The sequence below is a fragment of the Perognathus longimembris genome, chromosome 11, assembly GCF_023159225.1.
Source record: "Perognathus longimembris pacificus isolate PPM17 chromosome 11, ASM2315922v1, whole genome shotgun sequence".
NCBI lineage: Eukaryota > Metazoa > Chordata > Mammalia > Rodentia > Heteromyidae > Perognathus > Perognathus longimembris.
The window spans coordinates 37,305,350-37,325,720 of record NC_063171.1 but is presented as its reverse complement, the minus strand read 5'-3'; the positions used below and the strand labels follow the sequence as shown (position 1 = coordinate 37,325,720).

Sequence of the window (20,371 nt, the reverse complement as noted above, 5' to 3'; positions counted from 1 at the left end):
GATAGAGGACCCAGATGTAGGACTTAATAGACAGATACTTCCAAGCAGTTGTCATAAGTGTGTTCTAAAAAATGTCTAGGTATAGTGATTCATTCCTGTAATTCTAGCTATACAGGAGGAAGAGATCAAGAAGATCCCAGTTCAAGACTAGCCTGGACAAAGAGTTAAACAGATGTCACTTCAACAAACAAGCTGAGCATGGTGGCACATGTCTACAACCCAGCTATGAAGATGGCCATATCTAAGAAGGTCTCATTCTAAAGCCAGCACTGGGCAAAACCATAAAACCCTATCTGAAAAATAATAAAGCAAAACAAAAAGCCTGGGTGATGGATTAAGTGGTAGAACATTTGCCTAGGAAGCATAATGTCTTGAATTCAAAGATCCAATAATACTAGAAAAAATACTGAAGAAATTGTATATAATATATAATACATAAATACATATATACTAACTTTTGCCAGTCCTGGGGCTTGAACTCAGGACCTGAGCTCTGTCCCTGAGCCTCTCTGTGCTCAAGGCTAGCGCTCTACCACATGAGCCACAGTGCCACTCCTGGCTTTCTCTTTTTATATCATACTGAGGAATTGAGCCCAGGGCTTCATGAATGCTAGGAAAGCAGTCTACCACTAAGCCACATTCTTATCCCAGAAAGTATATTTTAATTGAAAGAAATTATGTCAATGATTCAATAAATTAAAATCAATTTTTAAATAGATAAATAACTTTAAAAGACAATTTGCATTAGCTTTACATCTCTGTGACAAAATACTGAGAAAAACAACATCAAGAATGAAAATTGTATTTTGACTCATGGTTTCAGAGGTTTCAGTCTGTGGTAAGCTGACTGTTGTTTTCTAGACCTATAATAAGGTGAAAACACGATGAAGGTCACAGCATAGGAAAGCTGCTCACGTCGCAGCAGCCAGGAAGCAGAAAGGATGAGAGGAATGGTCCAGAGCAAAGATATATATCCTTCCAAGCATGGCCCAGGAAACCTACCTCTTCCCTGTGAGCTTATCCACCAGTGAATTCACTAAGTGTCCTTGTAGTCAATTACTTCCCATCATGCTACCAATTGGGTATCAAAAGCTTCAATCATCTGAGCCTTTTGAGGAATACTTCATATCCAAACATAAGACACTAAAAATGTATTAAAAGTACTGACAAACAGATTTGAGGTGGCATAGCAAGGAGTTAGAAAACTTGAAGATAGATCAAGGTAAATGATGAAATCCAAAAATGGGAAAGAAAAGAAAAACAAGCAAAAACACAGCTTCTGAAAGATGCAGAAAATCTTATTTTTTTCTTTTCTAAAATTGAAAGAGGGAAAACATCTCATTGTATACAAACAAGATAATGACCATCAAACTATAACTGACTTCTCATCAGAGGCAGTAAAAATCAGAGGCCAGTAGAAAAGTTGAAGAAAGAAGTCCTGAAGGAAGAGACTATCAACCAAGAATGCATATTCCTCGACACTACCTTTCAAAACTGAATGTAAAATGAAGACATTCCCAGGTAAACAAAAACAGAAGTGGTGCTTTGCAAGAAATACTAAAGGAAAATTTTCAGGCTGAAAAGAAGTGTTGCCAGGTATAATTTGCATCCATGGTGGGAGGGCATAACAAAAATTGTTTAAAGATAATTATATATGTAACTATAAGAGGTAGTTAAATTATACATCTCTTCTGTCTTCACTATAGTTATTAAAAGGAAAATTGCATAAAAATAACAAATAAGTTTTTTGTTTCCAGGTTGATGAAGTAGAAATGCTTTTGCTTATTTTCTAAGCACAACTACAAACCCTGGACATTACATATGAAACAGACATTTAAGGATAAATAGAAAGAAGAAAAACATCTATTGACCATCAGACCAGAGAAATGGCACCGTGGTGAGTCCACTAGGATCCTGATTAATCCCTGATTTGGAGGTGAAGAAAGTTTCATGTAGAAATATTAATAAGTAGCCAGACAGCAGTGGCTTACTCCTGTAATCCTAGCTACTAAGGAGGCTGAGATCTGAGGATTACCGCTGGAAGCTAACCCAAGCAGAAAGGCCCACGAGACTCTTACCTCCAGTTAACCACAAAAAATCTGAAGTAGATCTGTGACTCCAGTGGTAGAGTGCTAGCCTTGAGCTGAAGAGCTCAGGGACAGTGCCCAGGCCTAGAGTTCAATCCCTATGACTGACAGATAATAATAATAATAACAGTAACAACAATAATAATAATAATAGATTTTATTCTTGAGTTTTCCAAATTAAGTGTTTACAGTTGAAACAAAAAACTACACACCATTTCCTAATATAGTTTTCAGTAGAAAACTACAGCAAATCCATGGTGAATGTGGAAGATAAAGGTATTTCATTCATAATTTCATGAATACACACAAATGAAAAATGACGGAGAACTAAATGTATGTGCAACACACAATACCTACATGTCCTGGTTTTGATATTTTGTTACAACTATGTGAGATGTTACCATTGGTAAAACTAGATAAAAGGCACATAAGTCTTGTCCTATCTTTGCAACAGTAAACCTCTCTCATTCTGAAGCCAGTATTAATGCCAAAACCAGCAATTTTTTAAAAAGAGCTCAGAACACTGCTTTTCCTGAATACAAATACAATAATACTCAACAAAATACTAACAAACTGAATCTGTTCCCCATATTCAGAAGTATTGTACATGAGAATCAATTAGGAATTATCCCAGAGATGAAAAATTAATTTGAGAACCAAACATCAATTAATTGATTACAATCATATAATGGAAATTTTTTCAGCTAGATAAAGGAATAAAGAACTGACACATACTATAGCACTGAAAGAACCTTGGTAATATTAGAAGGTATCACTTAAAAGTGACATTGTATGACTCTACATATAGGAGTGCCCCAAGAAGACAAATCCACAGAAACTATAAGCAGAATAATGGCTGCCTAGGTCTCCACCCCAGGGGGGTAAGAATTGACAGCACATAGTTTCCTTTAAGAGTGAGAAAACTGTTGTTGTTTTTTTAATTCTACCACATGACAGCATAACTCTGTAAATACTGAGATCATATTAATTTCTTGTCATGCAATCCAATCTCAATAAAGTTGTACATTTTTTAAGAAATAATAAAAATTCTTTTCATGTTAAGGATAGTGTTTTTACTATTTTATTAGAATATATATATATATATGAAGTTCATTAGGATAATTCCAACGGTTCATGCAACACACTGAACAATTTCAATCACTCGATTATATTCCCTGAGCTCCCCACTCTTTTTTATCCCCCAATTCCCCTAGTTTTCCAAACAGTGTTTGGGGAGGGGTGAGGTTGTTATGTTATCATCATGACATACAGAGATGTATATATATATATATATATATATATATATATATATATATTCATATTTACATTGAGTCTCTCACCCCAATATTCTCTATTCTCTCCTCCAGGCTATCCCATTATACACTCATGTCCTATCATAATTATTATCATCGCTATTTTAAGTCTAGGCTCCACATGTAAGTGAAAACAATACTTGGCACCTTGAACTTGGTTATCTAACTCAACATGATGATCTCTAGTTCTATCCACTTTCTTAAAAATATAATAATATCTCATTCTGCCTCCTGGCCAAATAACACTCCCACAGTAAAAAAAAAAAAAAAAAAAAAAAAAAAAAAAAAAAACTCAACAATACCTCTAATGAACCTCAGACATTTCTGTAGATGTTTCTGTGTCATTGTCTAAAGTATCGTAAGTATCCAAAGAAAGGTTTAGTGTGTTTACAATGGCAAAGAAGAAGATATGCCTGAGACCTTTCTATTAATGTAGTTTTTATTAATGTAGTTAGTTGTCTGAAAATTTACTTACACATTATTCATTATCCTGTGAGACTGGATAAAGAGTGTGTGAGCCTGTGTGTCTGTGTGTGCATGTGAAATTTAGAATCAGTCTATATGTCATGGGCTTAGCTCTACCTAAACCCCTTCCATCATCCACTATATAAAATTTATTTTAGAATCGTTTTATGGGGCTGAGTTGTGGGGTAAGTGTACCTGAGTTCCAATCATGAGACTCCATCATCTAATTGCTGAGTTTAGGTTATGTTGTTAAACTATCTATGCCTAAGATGCATGTTGTTACAGTGCCTGTTTCACAGGGGGACCGTGACAATTAGAGAATACATCAATACATGTCACTCACATGCACACACACAGACACACACACACGCACGCACATCAGCAGTGATGGGCTAATTTAAGGCCAGGTACCCTTTAAAATTTCTGTTCCAAATACTTGAGTCTGTGCAATAGAATCACTTTGTGCTGCTTCAGCTCAGCTTGCTTTCACCAAGGACCTTCTTTCTCTTGCCTTCCAAAGGCACTTGTGCCCTTTTCTAAGATTTCACTTGGCTCATTGTTTGGTTTGCTGAAGCTACTTCTATAATGGGTTCAGCTGTAGGTTAAGAAAAGGGACTAGGAGGATAACTTGGCTAAACTATATAGAAGGATCTGATGAGGAAAAAGAGAAACCAGAGGATTATTCATTTCTGGTATATTTTCCTTTATTTCTTTTACCTAGAGACAAAAGAGACTACAGGGAAGTTGGGGGAGGGGGGGGTTTGTTGGCTCTGGCATGCCAAGAAATACAAACATGAGTTCTTGGACTTCGCAAGTCTTCACCTATTGTCTACCCAACTATAGTTGTCTTGAGAGTCATGTGAGTCAGACTCTGTCCTGGGTACCAGGCAGGCAAAGAACGGTGCTTTTTTTTTTTTTCCTCTGTGTGTGTGTGTGTGTGTGTGTGTGTGTGTGTGTGTGTGTGTGTTTTGGCCAGTCCTGGGGCTTGGACTCAGGGCCTGAGCACTGTCCTTGGCTTCTTTTTTTTTTTTTTTTTTTTTTTGCTCAAGGCTAGCACTCTGCTTCTTGAGCCACAGTGCCACTTCTGGCCTTTTTTTTTTTTTTTTTTTTTTTTTATATATATGTGGTGCTGAGGAGTCGAATCTAGGGCTTCATGTATATATGTATACGAGGCAAGCACTCTTGCCACTAGGCCATATTCCCAGTCCCCGAAGAAGGATGTTCATGTGCATCCTTCTAACAGCTGTGGCTTTCTAGCCACTACACTAGCCATGTTGTTGCCTTCGCTTTCTTGAACTCTTTCTCAGTGAACCTACTCAAGTCACCAAGATGAATGCCTGTCTGAACTCTACTCCCCATTTTAACTGCCCACCTACAACCCAGTGTTTACTCCTCCATGACCCAGTTCTCTCCCAACACCACCACCACCCCCATTTTCCTCAGTGTGCACTCTGCCCAGCTTCTGAACAATTTTTATGCAAAGTCTCTCCCCTGAGACCCTGTATTACTTAAGGCAATGACAAATATGGGCTGGGAATATGGGCTAGTGGCAAGAGTGCTTGCCCCACATGCATGAAGCCCTGGGTTCGATTCCCCAGCACCACATACATAGAAAATGGCCAGAAGTGGCACTGTGGCTCAAGTGGCAGAGTGCTAGCCTTGAGCAAAAAGAAGCCAGGGACAGTGCTCACGCCCTAAGTTCAAGCCCCAGGACTGGCAAAAAAAAAAAAAAAAAAGACAGTGACAAATACATCTTAAATACCCTCCTTTACAGTGAGTAAAAATATTACAACATTTTTCACTAAAAGAAATGCAGACATTTTAGATGGAAAAAAGTACCATGATTTTTTTCTGAATAATTAATTATTTATTGTCAAAGTGATGTACAGAGGGGTTACAGTTTCATACATAAGGCAGTGGGTACATTTCTTGTACAATTTGTTACCTCTTCCCTCATTTCCCCCTCTCCCACCTCCCACTTTCCCTCTCCCCCCATGAGTTGTTCAGTTGGTTTACACCAAATGGTTTTGTATTGCTTTTGGAGTCATTTGTCTTTTTATCCTTTGTCTCTTAATTTTTATATTCCCTTTCCCTTGTGGTACTGACAACTAAGCTTAGGGCCTTACATAGCATTTGAACCACTCACCCAAGTCCTTCTGCTTATAGCTTTTTTTTTTTTTTGAAATAATGTCTGCCTCTTGAATAGTTGAGATTATTGGCATGTACCACTATGGCTCACTGAAGATGAAATACTGAGGTTTTTATAGCCATGTACCCATAGGTCACCCCTGTCTGTAACCCTAACTACTTAGAAGTCTGAGTTCAGGATTGAAGTTCAAAGCCAGCCCAAGCATGCATGTGAAAACTCTTGTTAACTAACTGGTTGGTATGGTGGTGTACACCTGTCACTTTAGTTATGTGGGAGACAGGGATTGAGAGGATCACAGTTCAAGGACACTCTGGGCAGAAAAGTCTATGAGACTCTTAATGGAAAGAATCTTGGTGTGGTGGTGCATAGGACATTCTAGCTACAAAGGGAAGCAAAAAGCAGGATTGTGGTTTAAGTGCACACACATGTAGGAAGTGAGACCCTGCCTCAAAACTAGTCAGTAGAAAAAAGGGCTAGAAGTATAGCTCAGCATAGAAGACTGGCCCCATCAATATGTGGCTGTGAGTTCAAACCTTAGTCCTGCCTAAACAATATCACTGAGACATTGATATCACCTGCTAATTCTCCCAGTGTTAATGTGTCCAGGAGAAGCCACCTGGCTCCCTTGACCTTGATCAGTCTGTTGGATGGAAAGGAAATCACAAGTGACTAGAAATGTGCCTCGGGCCCATTTGGGTGGTTAAAATATATGACAAAAGCATAAGACAAAAATGCAAGGGGTTGACCTTGGAGCTGAAATAACAAGCCACTTATTCCCAAAATATACAAGTGTGTGAAAATAGATGCTGCTCCACTGGGATTTTTGCAATATGCCTTCCATCTCTGTCTTGTGGTAGATATACATGAAAACTTTGTTCATTACTCACATAACTCCCCACTCAAAAAAAAAGTGTCAATAAGAGCAAAACATTGCTCTTCAGATGGAAAAAAAATATCTGCTAGGAAAAGGCACATTACAAAACTGAACTTCCACTCATCTACTTCTCCCCTCTCCTCCCACCTACCCATCTACCCAAAAATGAAAAGGCATGGGGAAGGTGCTTGTTTCATCAAAAATTCCAGATCACACTAAAGAGCAGAGTAATCAAAGCCCAAACAGTTTCCATGCAGCCGTTATGGGAGAAGCAATTTTCAAAAGCTTTCAAGGGATAGGAAAATAAATACATAAGAAGAGGAGATCTAGAATGAAGGTACTATGCGTTGAGAAGAGACTTAGTTACTCTCTTTTGGTTCAACTTGTAGAGCTGTGAGAACAATGTCCTTTTAATTGATAGGTATTAATTGTACATATTAAAAGATTTCATTATGACACATCCACACATGTACGCAATGTACATTGTCCATATTCACCTTTCCATTGCTATCTCTTTTCTTCTTCCCTATTTTCCCCTTTTCCCTTTACCTCCCTCTTCTCTAGCCATCCACCTTCTAATTTCATGTCCTTGGTGTCTTATTATCTTTAAATAGCTGTACCAGGTGTTTCAATTTAATATGTCCATTTATGTGTACAATGTATCTTGATCAGAGTCACACTTTCCATCATTCTCATCACCTCCCACCTGTCTTATCCCCAGCCTTCTGTCAAGATTCATCATATTGTGTAATGTGACTGTATTTATCTACCATTTTTCTTTCCATTTATCCACCCACCTCTTTTTAGGCCCCATCTCCCTTCCCCCATCTTTTAATTGCTCAAAGGGGCTGCACCATAGGATCTTACTCTTGAATATATATATCACATTTTAGTCAATTTGATCACATGCAGAGATGTATAAATATAGATACATATGCAATCTCATGATTATTCATAGACACATAGATAAGCATAGAAAAGAGAGATAAGTACATGAAAAGACACACCACATATTCTTGGTCCTTTTATCTACTGGTAAACACCTAGGTTTAGTCCATACAAGAATTCCATAGTAAACATGTGAACATGTATCTCTATAGTAATCTGCCTTTGGTTCTTTGAAGGATATATATCTATAAGTGGTATGAAAGTTCTACTTTTTTTAAGGAACCTTCATATCAATTCCTATCATATATGGACTTGTTTATATTCCCATTAGCATTGACAAATGTTTCCTCTTCCCATACTGTTTACAACACTTGTTATTATTTGTTTTTTTATGATAGTCATTCTGACAGGTGAGGTGGAATCTCAATATCATTTTTATTTCCATTTCCCTCATGGCTAAGTATATTCAACACTTTTTCATGGATTTATAGCTGTTTGTACCTTTTCATTTGATAAGTGTCTATCTGGTTCAATTGCCAGTTTATTGATTGGATTCATTGTTATTTTGATGATTAATTGTTTGAGTTTGTTAGATATCCAGGATATTAATCACCTGCTAAATAAATATCTAGCAAAGATTTTGTCCTTGTACTTAGACTGTTGATTTGTTTCTTATGGGACTGTATCAAATAATGTGGGTGTTTTTTTAAGATCCTTGTTTTCTCCTATACGGATAAAGGGTACTCCACCTAAATACAGACTACTTACGTGGCAAGTGGAGATGGATTCAAGGAAAGAAGAACCTTTCTTCGCTGAAACTATTTGCTTTTCAATCCACAAATGGTAAGGGAAGCCTTTGTGAAATGCCTGTTAAGGGTCATATAACTGAAATCATGAAACTAGGTAAAATCTCAGGTGGTCCCCGAGATTCCTTAACTGAAGTTACTGCTGCCAGCATCATCACTGGGTCTGTTACACTCAAAGACAAAAGTCAAGGACCAAACAGGCAGGTGAAATGGGAGCCAGGAGGACTTTCGATCAGAATTCCCACAAACAAGAAGGAGCCATCAATATCCTGCTCTATGTAACAAATACATGGAGTGCTTCCTGCTCTGCAGTAACAAATACACAGAGCAGGAGATTCTTGCTTCTACCTTCTGTGGAGACTGAAGTACAACAATATTTGAACCAATTCACAATGGAGCTTTCTATTTGGATCACTTCTAGGTTCTAAAATTATTCTGAGCAGGAAAAACATGGCCCCCAACTAAATGTCTCCTGATGAAATGAGTCCGTCTGTGAAGAAATTCTCTGTCCACAGCTGTGTATATGTATCCATAGCCTCTATGTATTTGCAACTGTAAATGACAGGGACAAGAGGCAGAGTAGATGGTGTAGCTCTCTGATAGAAAGCTTCTTTCGTGTTTAACTAGCTCACTTGAGCTTGAGGTAAATGAGAGTCTCAAGGTTGTTCTAAACAATGACTCTGGTAAGACAGGGAGGAGATCACAGGAGATAGGTATGATGATGTAGGAAATGCTGATGTTGATAATAGATATGTTGATGTAAGAAATGTAATCCAGGCTCATAAACATACGTGCAATTATGTTGTTAATAAAGGAGAATGGTGGGAAAACGACACAGAAGAAGTGAACCATGGCACTGACACAGAATTGCAAATGGAAGGCAGCTGTATGTGTGGACAATGGTTATGATAAAACCATCCTAAAAGATACTATTAAGATAGTCAGGCATGTATCCTTGTTCACCAAGACTCTACCTCGGCAATTCCAGATGAACACATCCCAGGTAATGGTGATTCAAGATAACAAAAATCAAGAAAGTTTACCAGGTTCTGAGCTGTGAGACTAGCAAGCCCTGGGGAGAGCCTGAGAATGTATGTGGTCTCTGAACTGCTTAGCCTGCTCAGGAGAAAGTACAAAACTAATGAGGATAAGAGCTATGATGATGTCACTTCTTAATGAAGACACACATGGCAACCCTCACAAAAGTAGGAAAACCCCAGTAAAGTGAGCTCTGCCAACTTCTACCAGGCCTTACTTGAAGCCTTAGAGATGTCAGTGAATAGATCAGTGTAAGTAAACTCTTCTTCTGACATAAACTGTAGGTTGTGGGCATAAATATGGCATTAGAAAGACCAGGTGACAAGAATGAAGCAATGCAGAGCTAAAAGCTCTTCCAGCTGGACATAGGAGAAGACTATCTCCGTATCTCCGATGCAAGTATTCACTGTCATTGCCCACTGAGAAATAAATTCCTATGTACAGATAAAGGACGTTTCTCTCTTTGACCAACCTAAGATCTGGGATTACACTAAAAATCTCACATTACATTCCTTTTCTTTCTAATCTCCTTCCACATGCTTGTGTCAAGCAGAACCATAAATAACACAGACAGAGTTGGTGGTAAGCAAAATAAAAAACAGAAGAAAACCATCTCATTGACATAGCTAAATTTTACAAAAAGTACAAAGATGATTTGTTCAAAAGGAAATGTGATGGTTCTAGAATGCACAGAAGGGCAGCAACTGAAAAACAGATCATATTACATTCTGGAGAGTAGTTGAAAGTTTAATTCTGAACTTAAACGTGTTCTCTCAGTGATGTAACATAGTCTAGACATCTCACTCAACCCAAAAAAGCAGAATATAATTAACTTAGCAAGAAATTTGTGTCATGAATGAAGCATAAAATTAGAATCCGAAGACTGAGATCAGGCAAAGAGGTCCATGTATCAGCAGGACCTGGAAAGACATAGGCCAATTTTTAAAGATGTAAGGGACAGAGAGAGGTAGGAGTCTCCCCGTGACCCAGAGACTGTATGTAGATTCAGCAAGAGCTTCTTTTGTGGGAAAATCAGTCACAGTCTCAAGTATTGTCTTACTGTACTTTGTGCTGCTTTAACAGAATGTTGTAGACTAGGGAATTTATGAACAATAGTTTGTGCTTTTGAAGTCCAAGATTGATGGGCTACAGCTACTGAGGGCCTTCATATTATGCAATAACATGACGGGAAGAACTACATGGAGAGAGAAAGAAAGAGGGAGACAGAGAAAGAGACAGAGAGTACTAGGGACCAAACAGGAAGAAAACACGCCACTCTTGATAATCTATTCAGAAGGACAGAATCCTCATGGCCCAATCACATCTTAAACGTCCCACCTCTAGACATTAATTCACTCAAAATTAAAATTTCAAAACATGTCCTTCTCACATGACACATGTGCTCATTTCATTCCAATCATCCAAAAAGTCTTCACTCCTTCCAGTACCAGTTCAAGAATCCTAAGTCCAGAGTCTCAGTAGGTACCCTTTATCCTGAGGCAAATTTTCTTCTAAGCTATGAGTCCACAAAAATCTAAACAAGTGTTGTGTGTTCTTTCTAGCTATGGATTCCATCATTTAATCATTTCCCCATAATGTAAGGAGCATATAAGGAAGCCATATCTGAGCTTTCCAGGTTAGATATTTTGTCTTCAGGTGCCCTGTTCATTCAACTTAAGTTCTACCTTCCAGCAAGCCCTAACACAGACATTTGTGCCAAATATTTGCAACTGTGTAACAGGAGTGGCATTTACTCCAGTTATTTTTATTCCTATTTCCTCAGTTCCATCTGAAACTCCTTCAAAATGTCACCCACTGTCCATGTTTCTTCCAGAATTTTAATCACATTCACTTCCATTAATATCTACAAAATTCTACATGTCCCCTAAATTTCTCTACTTCTGAGCATCACCAGAATTGTTCTTAATTATCTTTTTGTACAAAAAATAAGGGAAGGGGTAACAAGTATGACAAGAAATGTGCTCACTACCTTACATATGTAACTGAAACCCCTCTGTCCATCACACCTTGACAAAAAAATTAAATTTTAAAAAGGGGGGCTTCAATTCAACATGCCAGTTTGTGAGTAAAATGTGTCTTGATCAGTGTCACCCCTTCAGTATTCTCATCCATTTCCCAACCCCACCCATACTCTCAATTTACCTAGTTCCATTTTCACACATTTACATTGACTGTTAGGACATCATTTGCCCACACTTCCTCTCTGCCTTCATCTCTCCCCTCCCATTGACCCCTCTTCCCTCCACAACCTATTCCAGCTTCCATTGGAATCTTCCTTTGTATATATCATACTTTAGTTAACATGATTATATAACATGCATCTGACCCTGTATATGTTTACTTATATATTTATAATTTAGATAGAATGTCCCTATGTCCTTTGTCTTTCTGAACCTGACATAAATAACTTTCAGTGTATATATAAGTGATATTTTTTTCTCAATCCATTTATCCATTGAAAGGCATCTAGGCTGTTTCCATAACTTAGCTAAAGTAAATAGTGCAGCAATGAACATAGGTGTGTTATATATAGGCTTTTTCTAGAGTGCTCCTCCAAATTTCCCAAACATCCTCATGCATTATCCAGTTACAAGGCTGCTTCCATATTTTCTGGTGTAGATTACAACAACACCAACAACAACAGCCCTACTTTCCAGTACTTTTCCTGCTTTGGGGGCATTTTATGCTGCTGCAACAGAATATCAAAGGCTGGGTAGTTTACAAATAACAGGTTACTTGTCACACAGTGCTGGGGACTGGAAAGTTCCAGAAATGGTAGCATTCTATGAGGGCCTTCTTACTGCAGTATAATATGGTTGAAGGTATCACCTGGCAAGTTGGTATACAAGAGAGTTAAGAAGGGGCCAAACTCACTTTTATAACAAACCTGCCCTTGCAATAATGGTATTCATCTATTCCTAAGGGCAGAGACCTGGTGATGTATTCACCTCTTAAAAGTGTACCCATAGAACCTGGGATGTGAGAGGCCAATTGGTGAAGATGCCAAAATTAGAAAGAAGTCCAAGTCTGACAGCTTGGAGTCCAGCAGCTGGGAGCCTGCCATTTAGAGACTGAGCAAGCTACTTTGGTAGAAAGGTCAGTCATATTCTCAGGTAGAGATAACGAATTTTTCTCCACTGTTGGGCAGAAATGTATGGTGAATAGAGACAAAATAACCACTCTGTCAAAAAGAGACCATGTATAATCTATGTGAGAAATACAGATTGGACACTCAGCGTTCTAAACAGAATCTAACTTCTTTGCTTCCTGGTCAGAGTTACTCAACCTGATGGACAAACAGCCCCTTCTTCTCTCTCCTTCCATCATCCCCTCAAATTTGAATTCTCTATGAAAGTTTCTCCTCCAAAGGTCACCAATGATATTTTTATTGCTAAATCCAGCATCCTTTCTACTTAGATCTCTCGAATGCATTTAAAACCCCTGGACACAGCTTCCAGGAAAGATGCAGCTGATTTGGTTTCCATGACAGTGCATCTCCCACTCCCCATTCTTCTCCTGCCTCCAACCCCATGAATGCAAATGCCCACCCCCACCTCCAGTCAGCATCTAGTTCTCTGACCTTTTCTCTTGCCCACTGAAATTGATAATCCATTGTTTCAGCACGACTGATAGGTCCATTTCTCTCAAATCTATCTTTCTAATCCCAAGTGACAGTCAAATATTTCAAAATCTCCATTGGCTTTTCTTATGTGTGTATTACCAATCCTTTCAAGTTTAACACTTTGGGACCAAAACTTGCCACCTACCCTTCATCTCCTCCAAATAAACTTGCTCTCAATTGTCTTATCTGCAGCAGAAAAAAACCTATTTTCTCCAAATCATTTCAGCTACAATTTGAACGTGTCCTCCTAAACTTCATGTTTTAGAAACTTAACTGCTAATATCATCTGTCAGTGGTATTTCAGAGGTGGGACCTCTTTGGGGAAATGATCGTCATTCATGAATTCATAGCTTATCTTAGGAATGGCTTTGTGGTAACGGCTCTCTAGCACACTTGCTCTTTCTCTCCATGTGATAATGCCTTTTACTGTGTTATCCTTTTGATGTAGCATGTTCTTAGATGCCAGCACCTTGCTTCTGGCATCCTTCAAGTACCAAGCTCTAAATAAACCTTCATTCTTTATAAAGTATCCAGTCTGTAGTATTCAGCTACAGCAAAATAAAACAATACAATTTTGGAATAAAATTTCATGTGGTTTCACATCCTATATACTTTTACTTTGTTTTAATTCTCTGTTGGGGATTCACGCTGCCCTTCCCCCAGGCCTGGGGCAGTGTGGGAGGGAGCCCATCCCACCTTCCCGCCTCAACCAGAAGAGAAGTAAGCGGTCCCTGCCTCTCCACTCGGCCTCCTGTCTAATGGCGAAGGCCTGGCCCTTGGGGATTGTGGTCCCCACCCACAGAGGAAGTTTCATGACATCACCTGATGGACAGCCCAGCTCAGCTAATCATTAGTCACCCTAAGTCCCTCCCTTTCCGCCTTTGTCACTGTAATAAATTCTTCTGCCCGCCCTCTGGACGGGTGAGACTCATGGACCATCGAATATGTCTCCCCGATGCCTCTCTCTCTCCGCCGCCATTCCTGACACGTGAGGGGACCCAGGGGGAAAAGGAGAGGCTTCGGCAACCTTTCCTCAATTTAGCATAATCCATGAGAACACGCTTTGTTCCTTCTGCTGGCAGGAGGGATTAAAGCCGAGTGTTCTTTCATAGTTTGGGATCAGGCATTTCCCCCTGGAGATAGGGGGAAAAAGGGGTCCAGAGCCCCCCAACAATTCTCATATCTTCCCTCCTTTTCCTTTTCCATGCAATACTCTCATCATGAGATTGTATACCCATGATTTTATGTAGCCAGCCACATGTCAGAGTAATATTTGTTCTTAATGTCTCTTTGGCCTCTTAATTCTAAATGCTCTTGTATATCTTTACAGATGAGGAAATAAGTTATTCTTAATATTAAAATGTTTAGTACGATTCCACATTTTGCTCCAGACTCCTCTAGCCTTTTCGAATAGTTGCTGTGACATTTTGTCTTTCACAAACACTTAGGATATTGGAAGTAGCCTTAAAGTGTTATTTAGTCCTTTGGATGAACTTTACTTACATCTTATGCCACTGCCCTTCTGCAAGTGTGAGTCAGACCCCATTTTGTCTCTACCAATGCCTTCTTTCCTTGTCCTCTCAGAGGGCAAACTCTATTGCATGCCAACTGATTAAACCAGAACATCTTTTTTAGGGACACAGGCGGCCCTGCTTCCTCCTCAACACACTGTCATGCAATGCCTCTGAAGCCACCCAGACAGGAAGAACCATCAATAGCCTCTAGGCAATAGCAAAGACTGGTTGATCTGGAGGGGGCCATTCAGTTCAGTAGGCCTAGGATCCATTTTCCTGTATCCTAACACAGGAGTTGTCCTTCAGATGACAGAAAGAAATGTTGGTTTCTGTTGGGGCTCTCGGCCCGCGGAATTCCCCTGACCTGTGGGAGAAGCATGAGAGTGTGCCCCGTGGGGCAGAAACCGAGAAAATGTGTAAGCCGCGAAAACACCTACCCCAGCCCCCTTACGTTCAAAGCAGGACTCAGGACACACAGGTGATTCGGGGAGTCATCATGCAAACTTCCAAAGCTTTAATTCCCGGGTGGGGTTTATATAGCAGTGATGACCAGCAGGAAGGGGAGGGATTTGGAGTGGCTAACTAGATGATAGGCTGATCAGGCTGTCCCTCACAGATGATGTCATGGGACTTCCCCCTAAGGGAGGAAATCACGCCCCCGGGATGCCTCTGGGTTCATCACCCACTGCCATCTTGGTGCACACGCGGTCAGAGGCGGGAGGCGGGGCTGGTTAGAGCTGCCTTTCCAGTTCTGGGCCAGAGAAGGCAGTCGGGGCTAGAGAAGAGGTGGGCCTATTAGGACGGCCTCCTTAAAGCTGCAAGCCAGTGCCTCACAGGTTTCCACTGTGACAAGAATGGAAATGCAGGATTTTGTCTTAGAAAGCCTGAAGAACATATTCCAGAGGAGAAAACTAACCAACAAAATAGGGACCCAGCCATCTTTCCTTTGGCCCCGACTTCTAGGAAATGTACCTTTCAGCAGTGATTACTTTCTCACACAGATTAAACACATTATCAGGCCCAAGTCTATATCCTGACACTGGTCTCCAACAGAAGTATTAATCCCCTTACCTCTAGGGTCCTATAACCCCCCCAGCATCTAGCTTCATTCACCCAGTTTCCATTAAAAAAGAGATCTTCCACATTTATCTGCAAAGCACTTTTTGTTGACAGAATGATAATTTGCTAATTTATGATGAAAACTAGAAGCAGCTGGTGAACCCTATTTTCTGAATTTTATGGCACTCATTAATTAACATCTGGGACTGGGAATTGCATATCCCCTGGGTTCTCAATAAAGGTAACCTCCAAGCTCCTATGACAACATTGCCTGCTCATCTACTCTGTTATTCTACCGGTTTTCAGTACCAAACTACTGCATGTAAAGTCTTTACCCTACTTGAATCCTTTGATTCCATAAATATATACTGGGCTCCTTTCATATGCAAAAGCATGGTTTATAAAATGAGTGACTCAAATAAAAACAATACCCCACAACCATCTCTGATCTAGAGGGAATAAGAGATAAATATGCTAATATCTTCAATATGAGGCAAACAATGGTAAGAGCCATGAAATTCTTTGAAATGACAACAATAATAAATGCAATCCAGACAATGTTCTATGTACCTTATGCATTTTATACTACCTCATTTATCATGTTCAACACACTGTGAGGCAAATAGTTTTGTATAAGGGGAAGGAATTTAAGGTTCAGAAGGCTTTAGCATCTTGCATGATAGCCACTAGTAAGTCACTAGCAAACATAAACACTGGAAATCTACTTCAAAGTCTCTGATCTTAACTCTATAAGGAGTGAAGTCCATGGAAGGCAAAAATAATTGTTCAGTTGGTGATGCTGTCCATGGATACAGGTCCATTTTCCCTCCAACTATAGAATTAAAGAGAAAGTGTTTAAAGCAGACAGAGCAAATTTATTTGAAAGAAAAAGGAAGTCAGTGAAACAGACTCTTCATGGAGAAGAGCATTGGACCGGGAAGTCCAATGGAGTCTTCTTGGAGGGTAGCAATTATAGTATGAGGGCTCCTCCCATACTTCCTCCCCAGGGCTTTGTGCTGATTGGTTGTTGGCTCGTGTATATACTTCCCTGGCACTTTTTATTGGTTGAATAGAAACCCATGGCATTATGGGAAGAAGAAGTATATTGAGCAGGAACCTAGTGCTTTAAGGGAAAAAGCAGTGCCATGCTGGTCCATATGTTATTTGTCACAATGTATGTCTGCCTTTTCTTGTCTCCATCTACCTAAGGTGAGGGGGGAGGGTCTCTAACTCTCTCTCATTTAGGACATCAGAAAAGTCTCATGAAGTACTTCTGAGATTAATTTTGAAGAACAGTGTAATGATATGAAATTTAAATGTCCCCATAGACTCATGTGTGGAATGCTTGATCCTCAACCGGTGGCATTAGGTGGTTCTGTAAACTTTAGGAGGTAAGTGGGACAGAGTTGAAGGAAGGTCACTGGCGAAGGGTGCTTGTAAGTATCTTGTCCCGGGTTTCTTCCTGGCTTCTCTCTGCTTCCTGTTCACCATGAAGTAGACTAACTCCTCCTTCACACGCTGTTGCCATCATGTTCTGCCCAAACATTCCAGGCCAGGCAAGAGCTATAAACCCTCTCTGAAACTATGAGCAAAACAAACTTTCCCTACTTCAAGTGGTTCTCTCAGGTATTTTGGTCACCATTATGCTAAAGGTAACTAATACAAGCAAGAGTGCAACCAACAGAGAAGGATAAGAAAAAAGAAAACCTCAATACTATGGGGGCAATGAGTAGAATTAACAAATTCAGGAAAGCCTAACATCTATGCCAAACAACTATTTTATGTGTATGACTGAAACAAGGATTTGATTAAGAGATAAAAGCTAACTTGAGCAAGATTAAGGATGGCAATGGCTTCCAAGCAGAAGGATCTATAATTACTTCATGGGATCATATTGTGTAAATGTAACTTCACCACTCACCATTTTGGGCACCAGGTCTGGAATACATCTTAGTTTTAAAAAACAGGGAATAGAGACTGCTCAGAGACAACGATCTGAAAGATCATTTGAGCAATAATAGAGGAAGTTAATTATTGATGACAGTATGTCATTGAAAAGGCTGATCAGAAGGTCAGAGTGAACTGAGAAGAGAGAAAATTAGTCAGAGGCTAGACAAAATGACCGCGAAGATTCCATAGAATTTAAAGGTGAGAGACAAAGAAAATAATGTTGACAGAAGGAAACTTCAGTCTGATATCTTCGCGGCAGACAAGTTTGGGGTGGTGGCTAAACAAATGTAGGGTTTTGGTGTTTTTTTTTCTTTTTAAAGTAGTAGTAGAGAGAACAGAGATAAATGTCATTGGGACTATGGAAAGGTCAATCACCACTGAATCACTAGCACTAAATGTAATGTCTTGTTAACTAATACATTTATTAATGTATTAATAGGGTCATTAGCAAAAGAAGAAGAGAGAAAATTGAGGATGAAGAGTCACCAGAAAAAAAAAAAGTAGTCATGATGAGCAACGGGAAAACCTGGGCTAAGCAGGCAAAGAGATAAGTAAAAGAAGATGAGTAACAGGCACAGAAATTTGGGAGAACTGAAACGTTACATTCAAATTATGATTTTCCCCCTTAGCAAGTGCCTGGACCTGTTACTTAGTGTTGAGTTAGTCAAAGGAACTTTTCAGTCTTCAACAGAAAGTAGAATGCCAGAAAGCCCTACAGACTAAAACTATAAGAGGAAGAAAGAGCCTCACTCTTACAGTCCACGGAGGCTTAAGCTCAGGGAAACCCTCCATGAAGCTCAGAAGCTCCTGGCAGAATACAGATTCAGAGAGAAGGATTGCTCAAGCCCATCCAAAGTCCTGAAATTCTGCAACCACCTTCTTCCCAGCAACAAAATCTGGGTCACAGGAGTGGAGCTCTGGCAGCCACTTGTATCTAATGAATAATTGTCATCGATTCCCCGGTCCGGGGCTTTACCATTCATTTTCCACCAGCATCTGTGATTGCTGGAAGCAGAAGGAGGGCCTGGAAAATCATTCACACTTTCCTGGTGCCCTCTACCCCTTGTCCTCACAAAGCGTGCATATAAAGCCTGAGTTTGCCTGAGACTTTACAGTATGAATTTCAGGTCTTCTCAGCCACTCTAGTCGCGATCACTGTTATCACAGCCCCAGCCCAAGAAGATGGACAAGCTGATGCTTTTGACCTTGGTCTTCACCAGCTTTCTTTCAGAAGCCTTCACTCAGACAGGTGGGGAGATCAAGGGATGGTTAAAGAGCTATGATATGAGAAGCAAAAAGGAATCAAATATTTTTGCCTGATTTCTGGTGAAAGCCATCTTATTTGTTTATTTCCTTACTCACTTAATTTAATTGCTTATTTACTTACTTAGTTGTTTTTTTTATTTATACTCCTACAGACCTCAGGGGAAAAGTGTTTGTGTTTCCTACAGAATCTTCAAGAGATCATGTAAATTTGATCTCACAGCAGGAGAAACCTTTGCAGAACTTTACCTTGTGTTTGCGAGCCTATAGTGATCTTGTCCGTTCCTACAGCCTCTTCTCTTACAATGCCAAGGGCATGAACAACGAACTACTCATCTATAAAGAAAGAACTGGAGAATACAGTCTATACATTGGAGGAAGAAGAGTCACATTTAAAGTGATGGAAATGCTCCCTTCCCCTGTACATCTCTGTGCCAGCTGGGAGTCCTCCACTGGCATTGCTGAACTTTGGATCAATGGAAAGCCCTTGGTGAAGAAGGGTCTGCGGCAGGGGTATGCTATAGAAGCTGGAGGCAACATTGTCCTGGGACAGGAGCAGGATTCTTTGGGAGGGACGTTTGATAAGAGCCAGTCTTTTGTGGGAGAGATTGGGGATTTGTACATGTGGGACTCGGTGCTATCCCCAGAGGAGATCCTGATTGTATATCAGGGTAGCATTACCAGTCCTACCAATCCGAATGTTCTGAACTGGCAGGCTCTACACTATGAAGTGAAGGGATATGTCATCATCAAGCCTCTTGTGTGGTTGTGAGATCTTGCATCCACAAGAGGTCCTGACAATGAAGTGCCCAACACCTCAGATATGTTTCTCAGAATCACTGCATACTAGATCCTATACCTGTCATTCTTTCCTGGTTGAGTCTCTTATCTTTATCTGCCTAATAAAAACATGTTGTCTTTTTCTGTCTCGTGTATTGACTGCTATCATGGTCCCAAACACTTTATCTTAGATTGACTTTTCTAGTAGTTGATATTTCAACTTTCCAGAAACAGCAAAAAAAGAATGTACAGGAAGGAAAAGTTTTCAGAACCTAGAAAAGATTATCACAAAGCCACAGTGTTCAGTGAGTGGAGCAATGACAGCTGATATGCTACTAATAATCATTTTAATAACAACTCAAAATAGATGTAGAATTGCAGTAGAAATGTTTCTATTTGTTTTTCCAGCGACCCATCAATCAAAAAGAATTCTGAGGTTGCTCCTGGGAGACAAACTAGAATGAGATAAGTAAGCGATAGCTAAGAACTTGGCAGCAAATAATGAGATGAAGGAAGAAAGATGGAAGAATAGGAATTTAAAA

At 39.7% G+C, this 20,371-nt stretch overlaps 1 protein-coding gene across 1 annotated transcript; it reads left to right on the top strand.

Moving 5' to 3' along the window:
* The first annotated feature begins 18,968 nt into the window (after window positions 1-18,968).
* Window positions 18,969-19,953, top strand: Apcs (amyloid P component, serum). The gene is made up of 2 exons (XM_048357819.1): window positions 18,969-19,035; window positions 19,205-19,953. Exons 1-2 carry the CDS (start codon window positions 18,969-18,971, stop codon window positions 19,819-19,821), a joined length of 684 nt encoding a protein of 227 aa, XP_048213776.1. The 3' UTR covers window positions 19,822-19,953.
* The last annotated feature ends 418 nt before the right edge of the window (window positions 19,954-20,371 follow it).

Excerpts from the sequence above, each read along its gene's own strand:
- Apcs (XM_048357819.1), top strand. The coding sequence starts at position 18,969 with ATGGACAAGCTGATGCTTTTGACCTTGGTCTTCACCAGCTTTCTTTCA. Across the intron at positions 19,036-19,204 it reads AGAAGCCTTCACTCAGACAG|ACCTCAGGGGAAAAGTGTTT; the intron begins GTGGGGAGATCA and ends ATACTCCTACAG.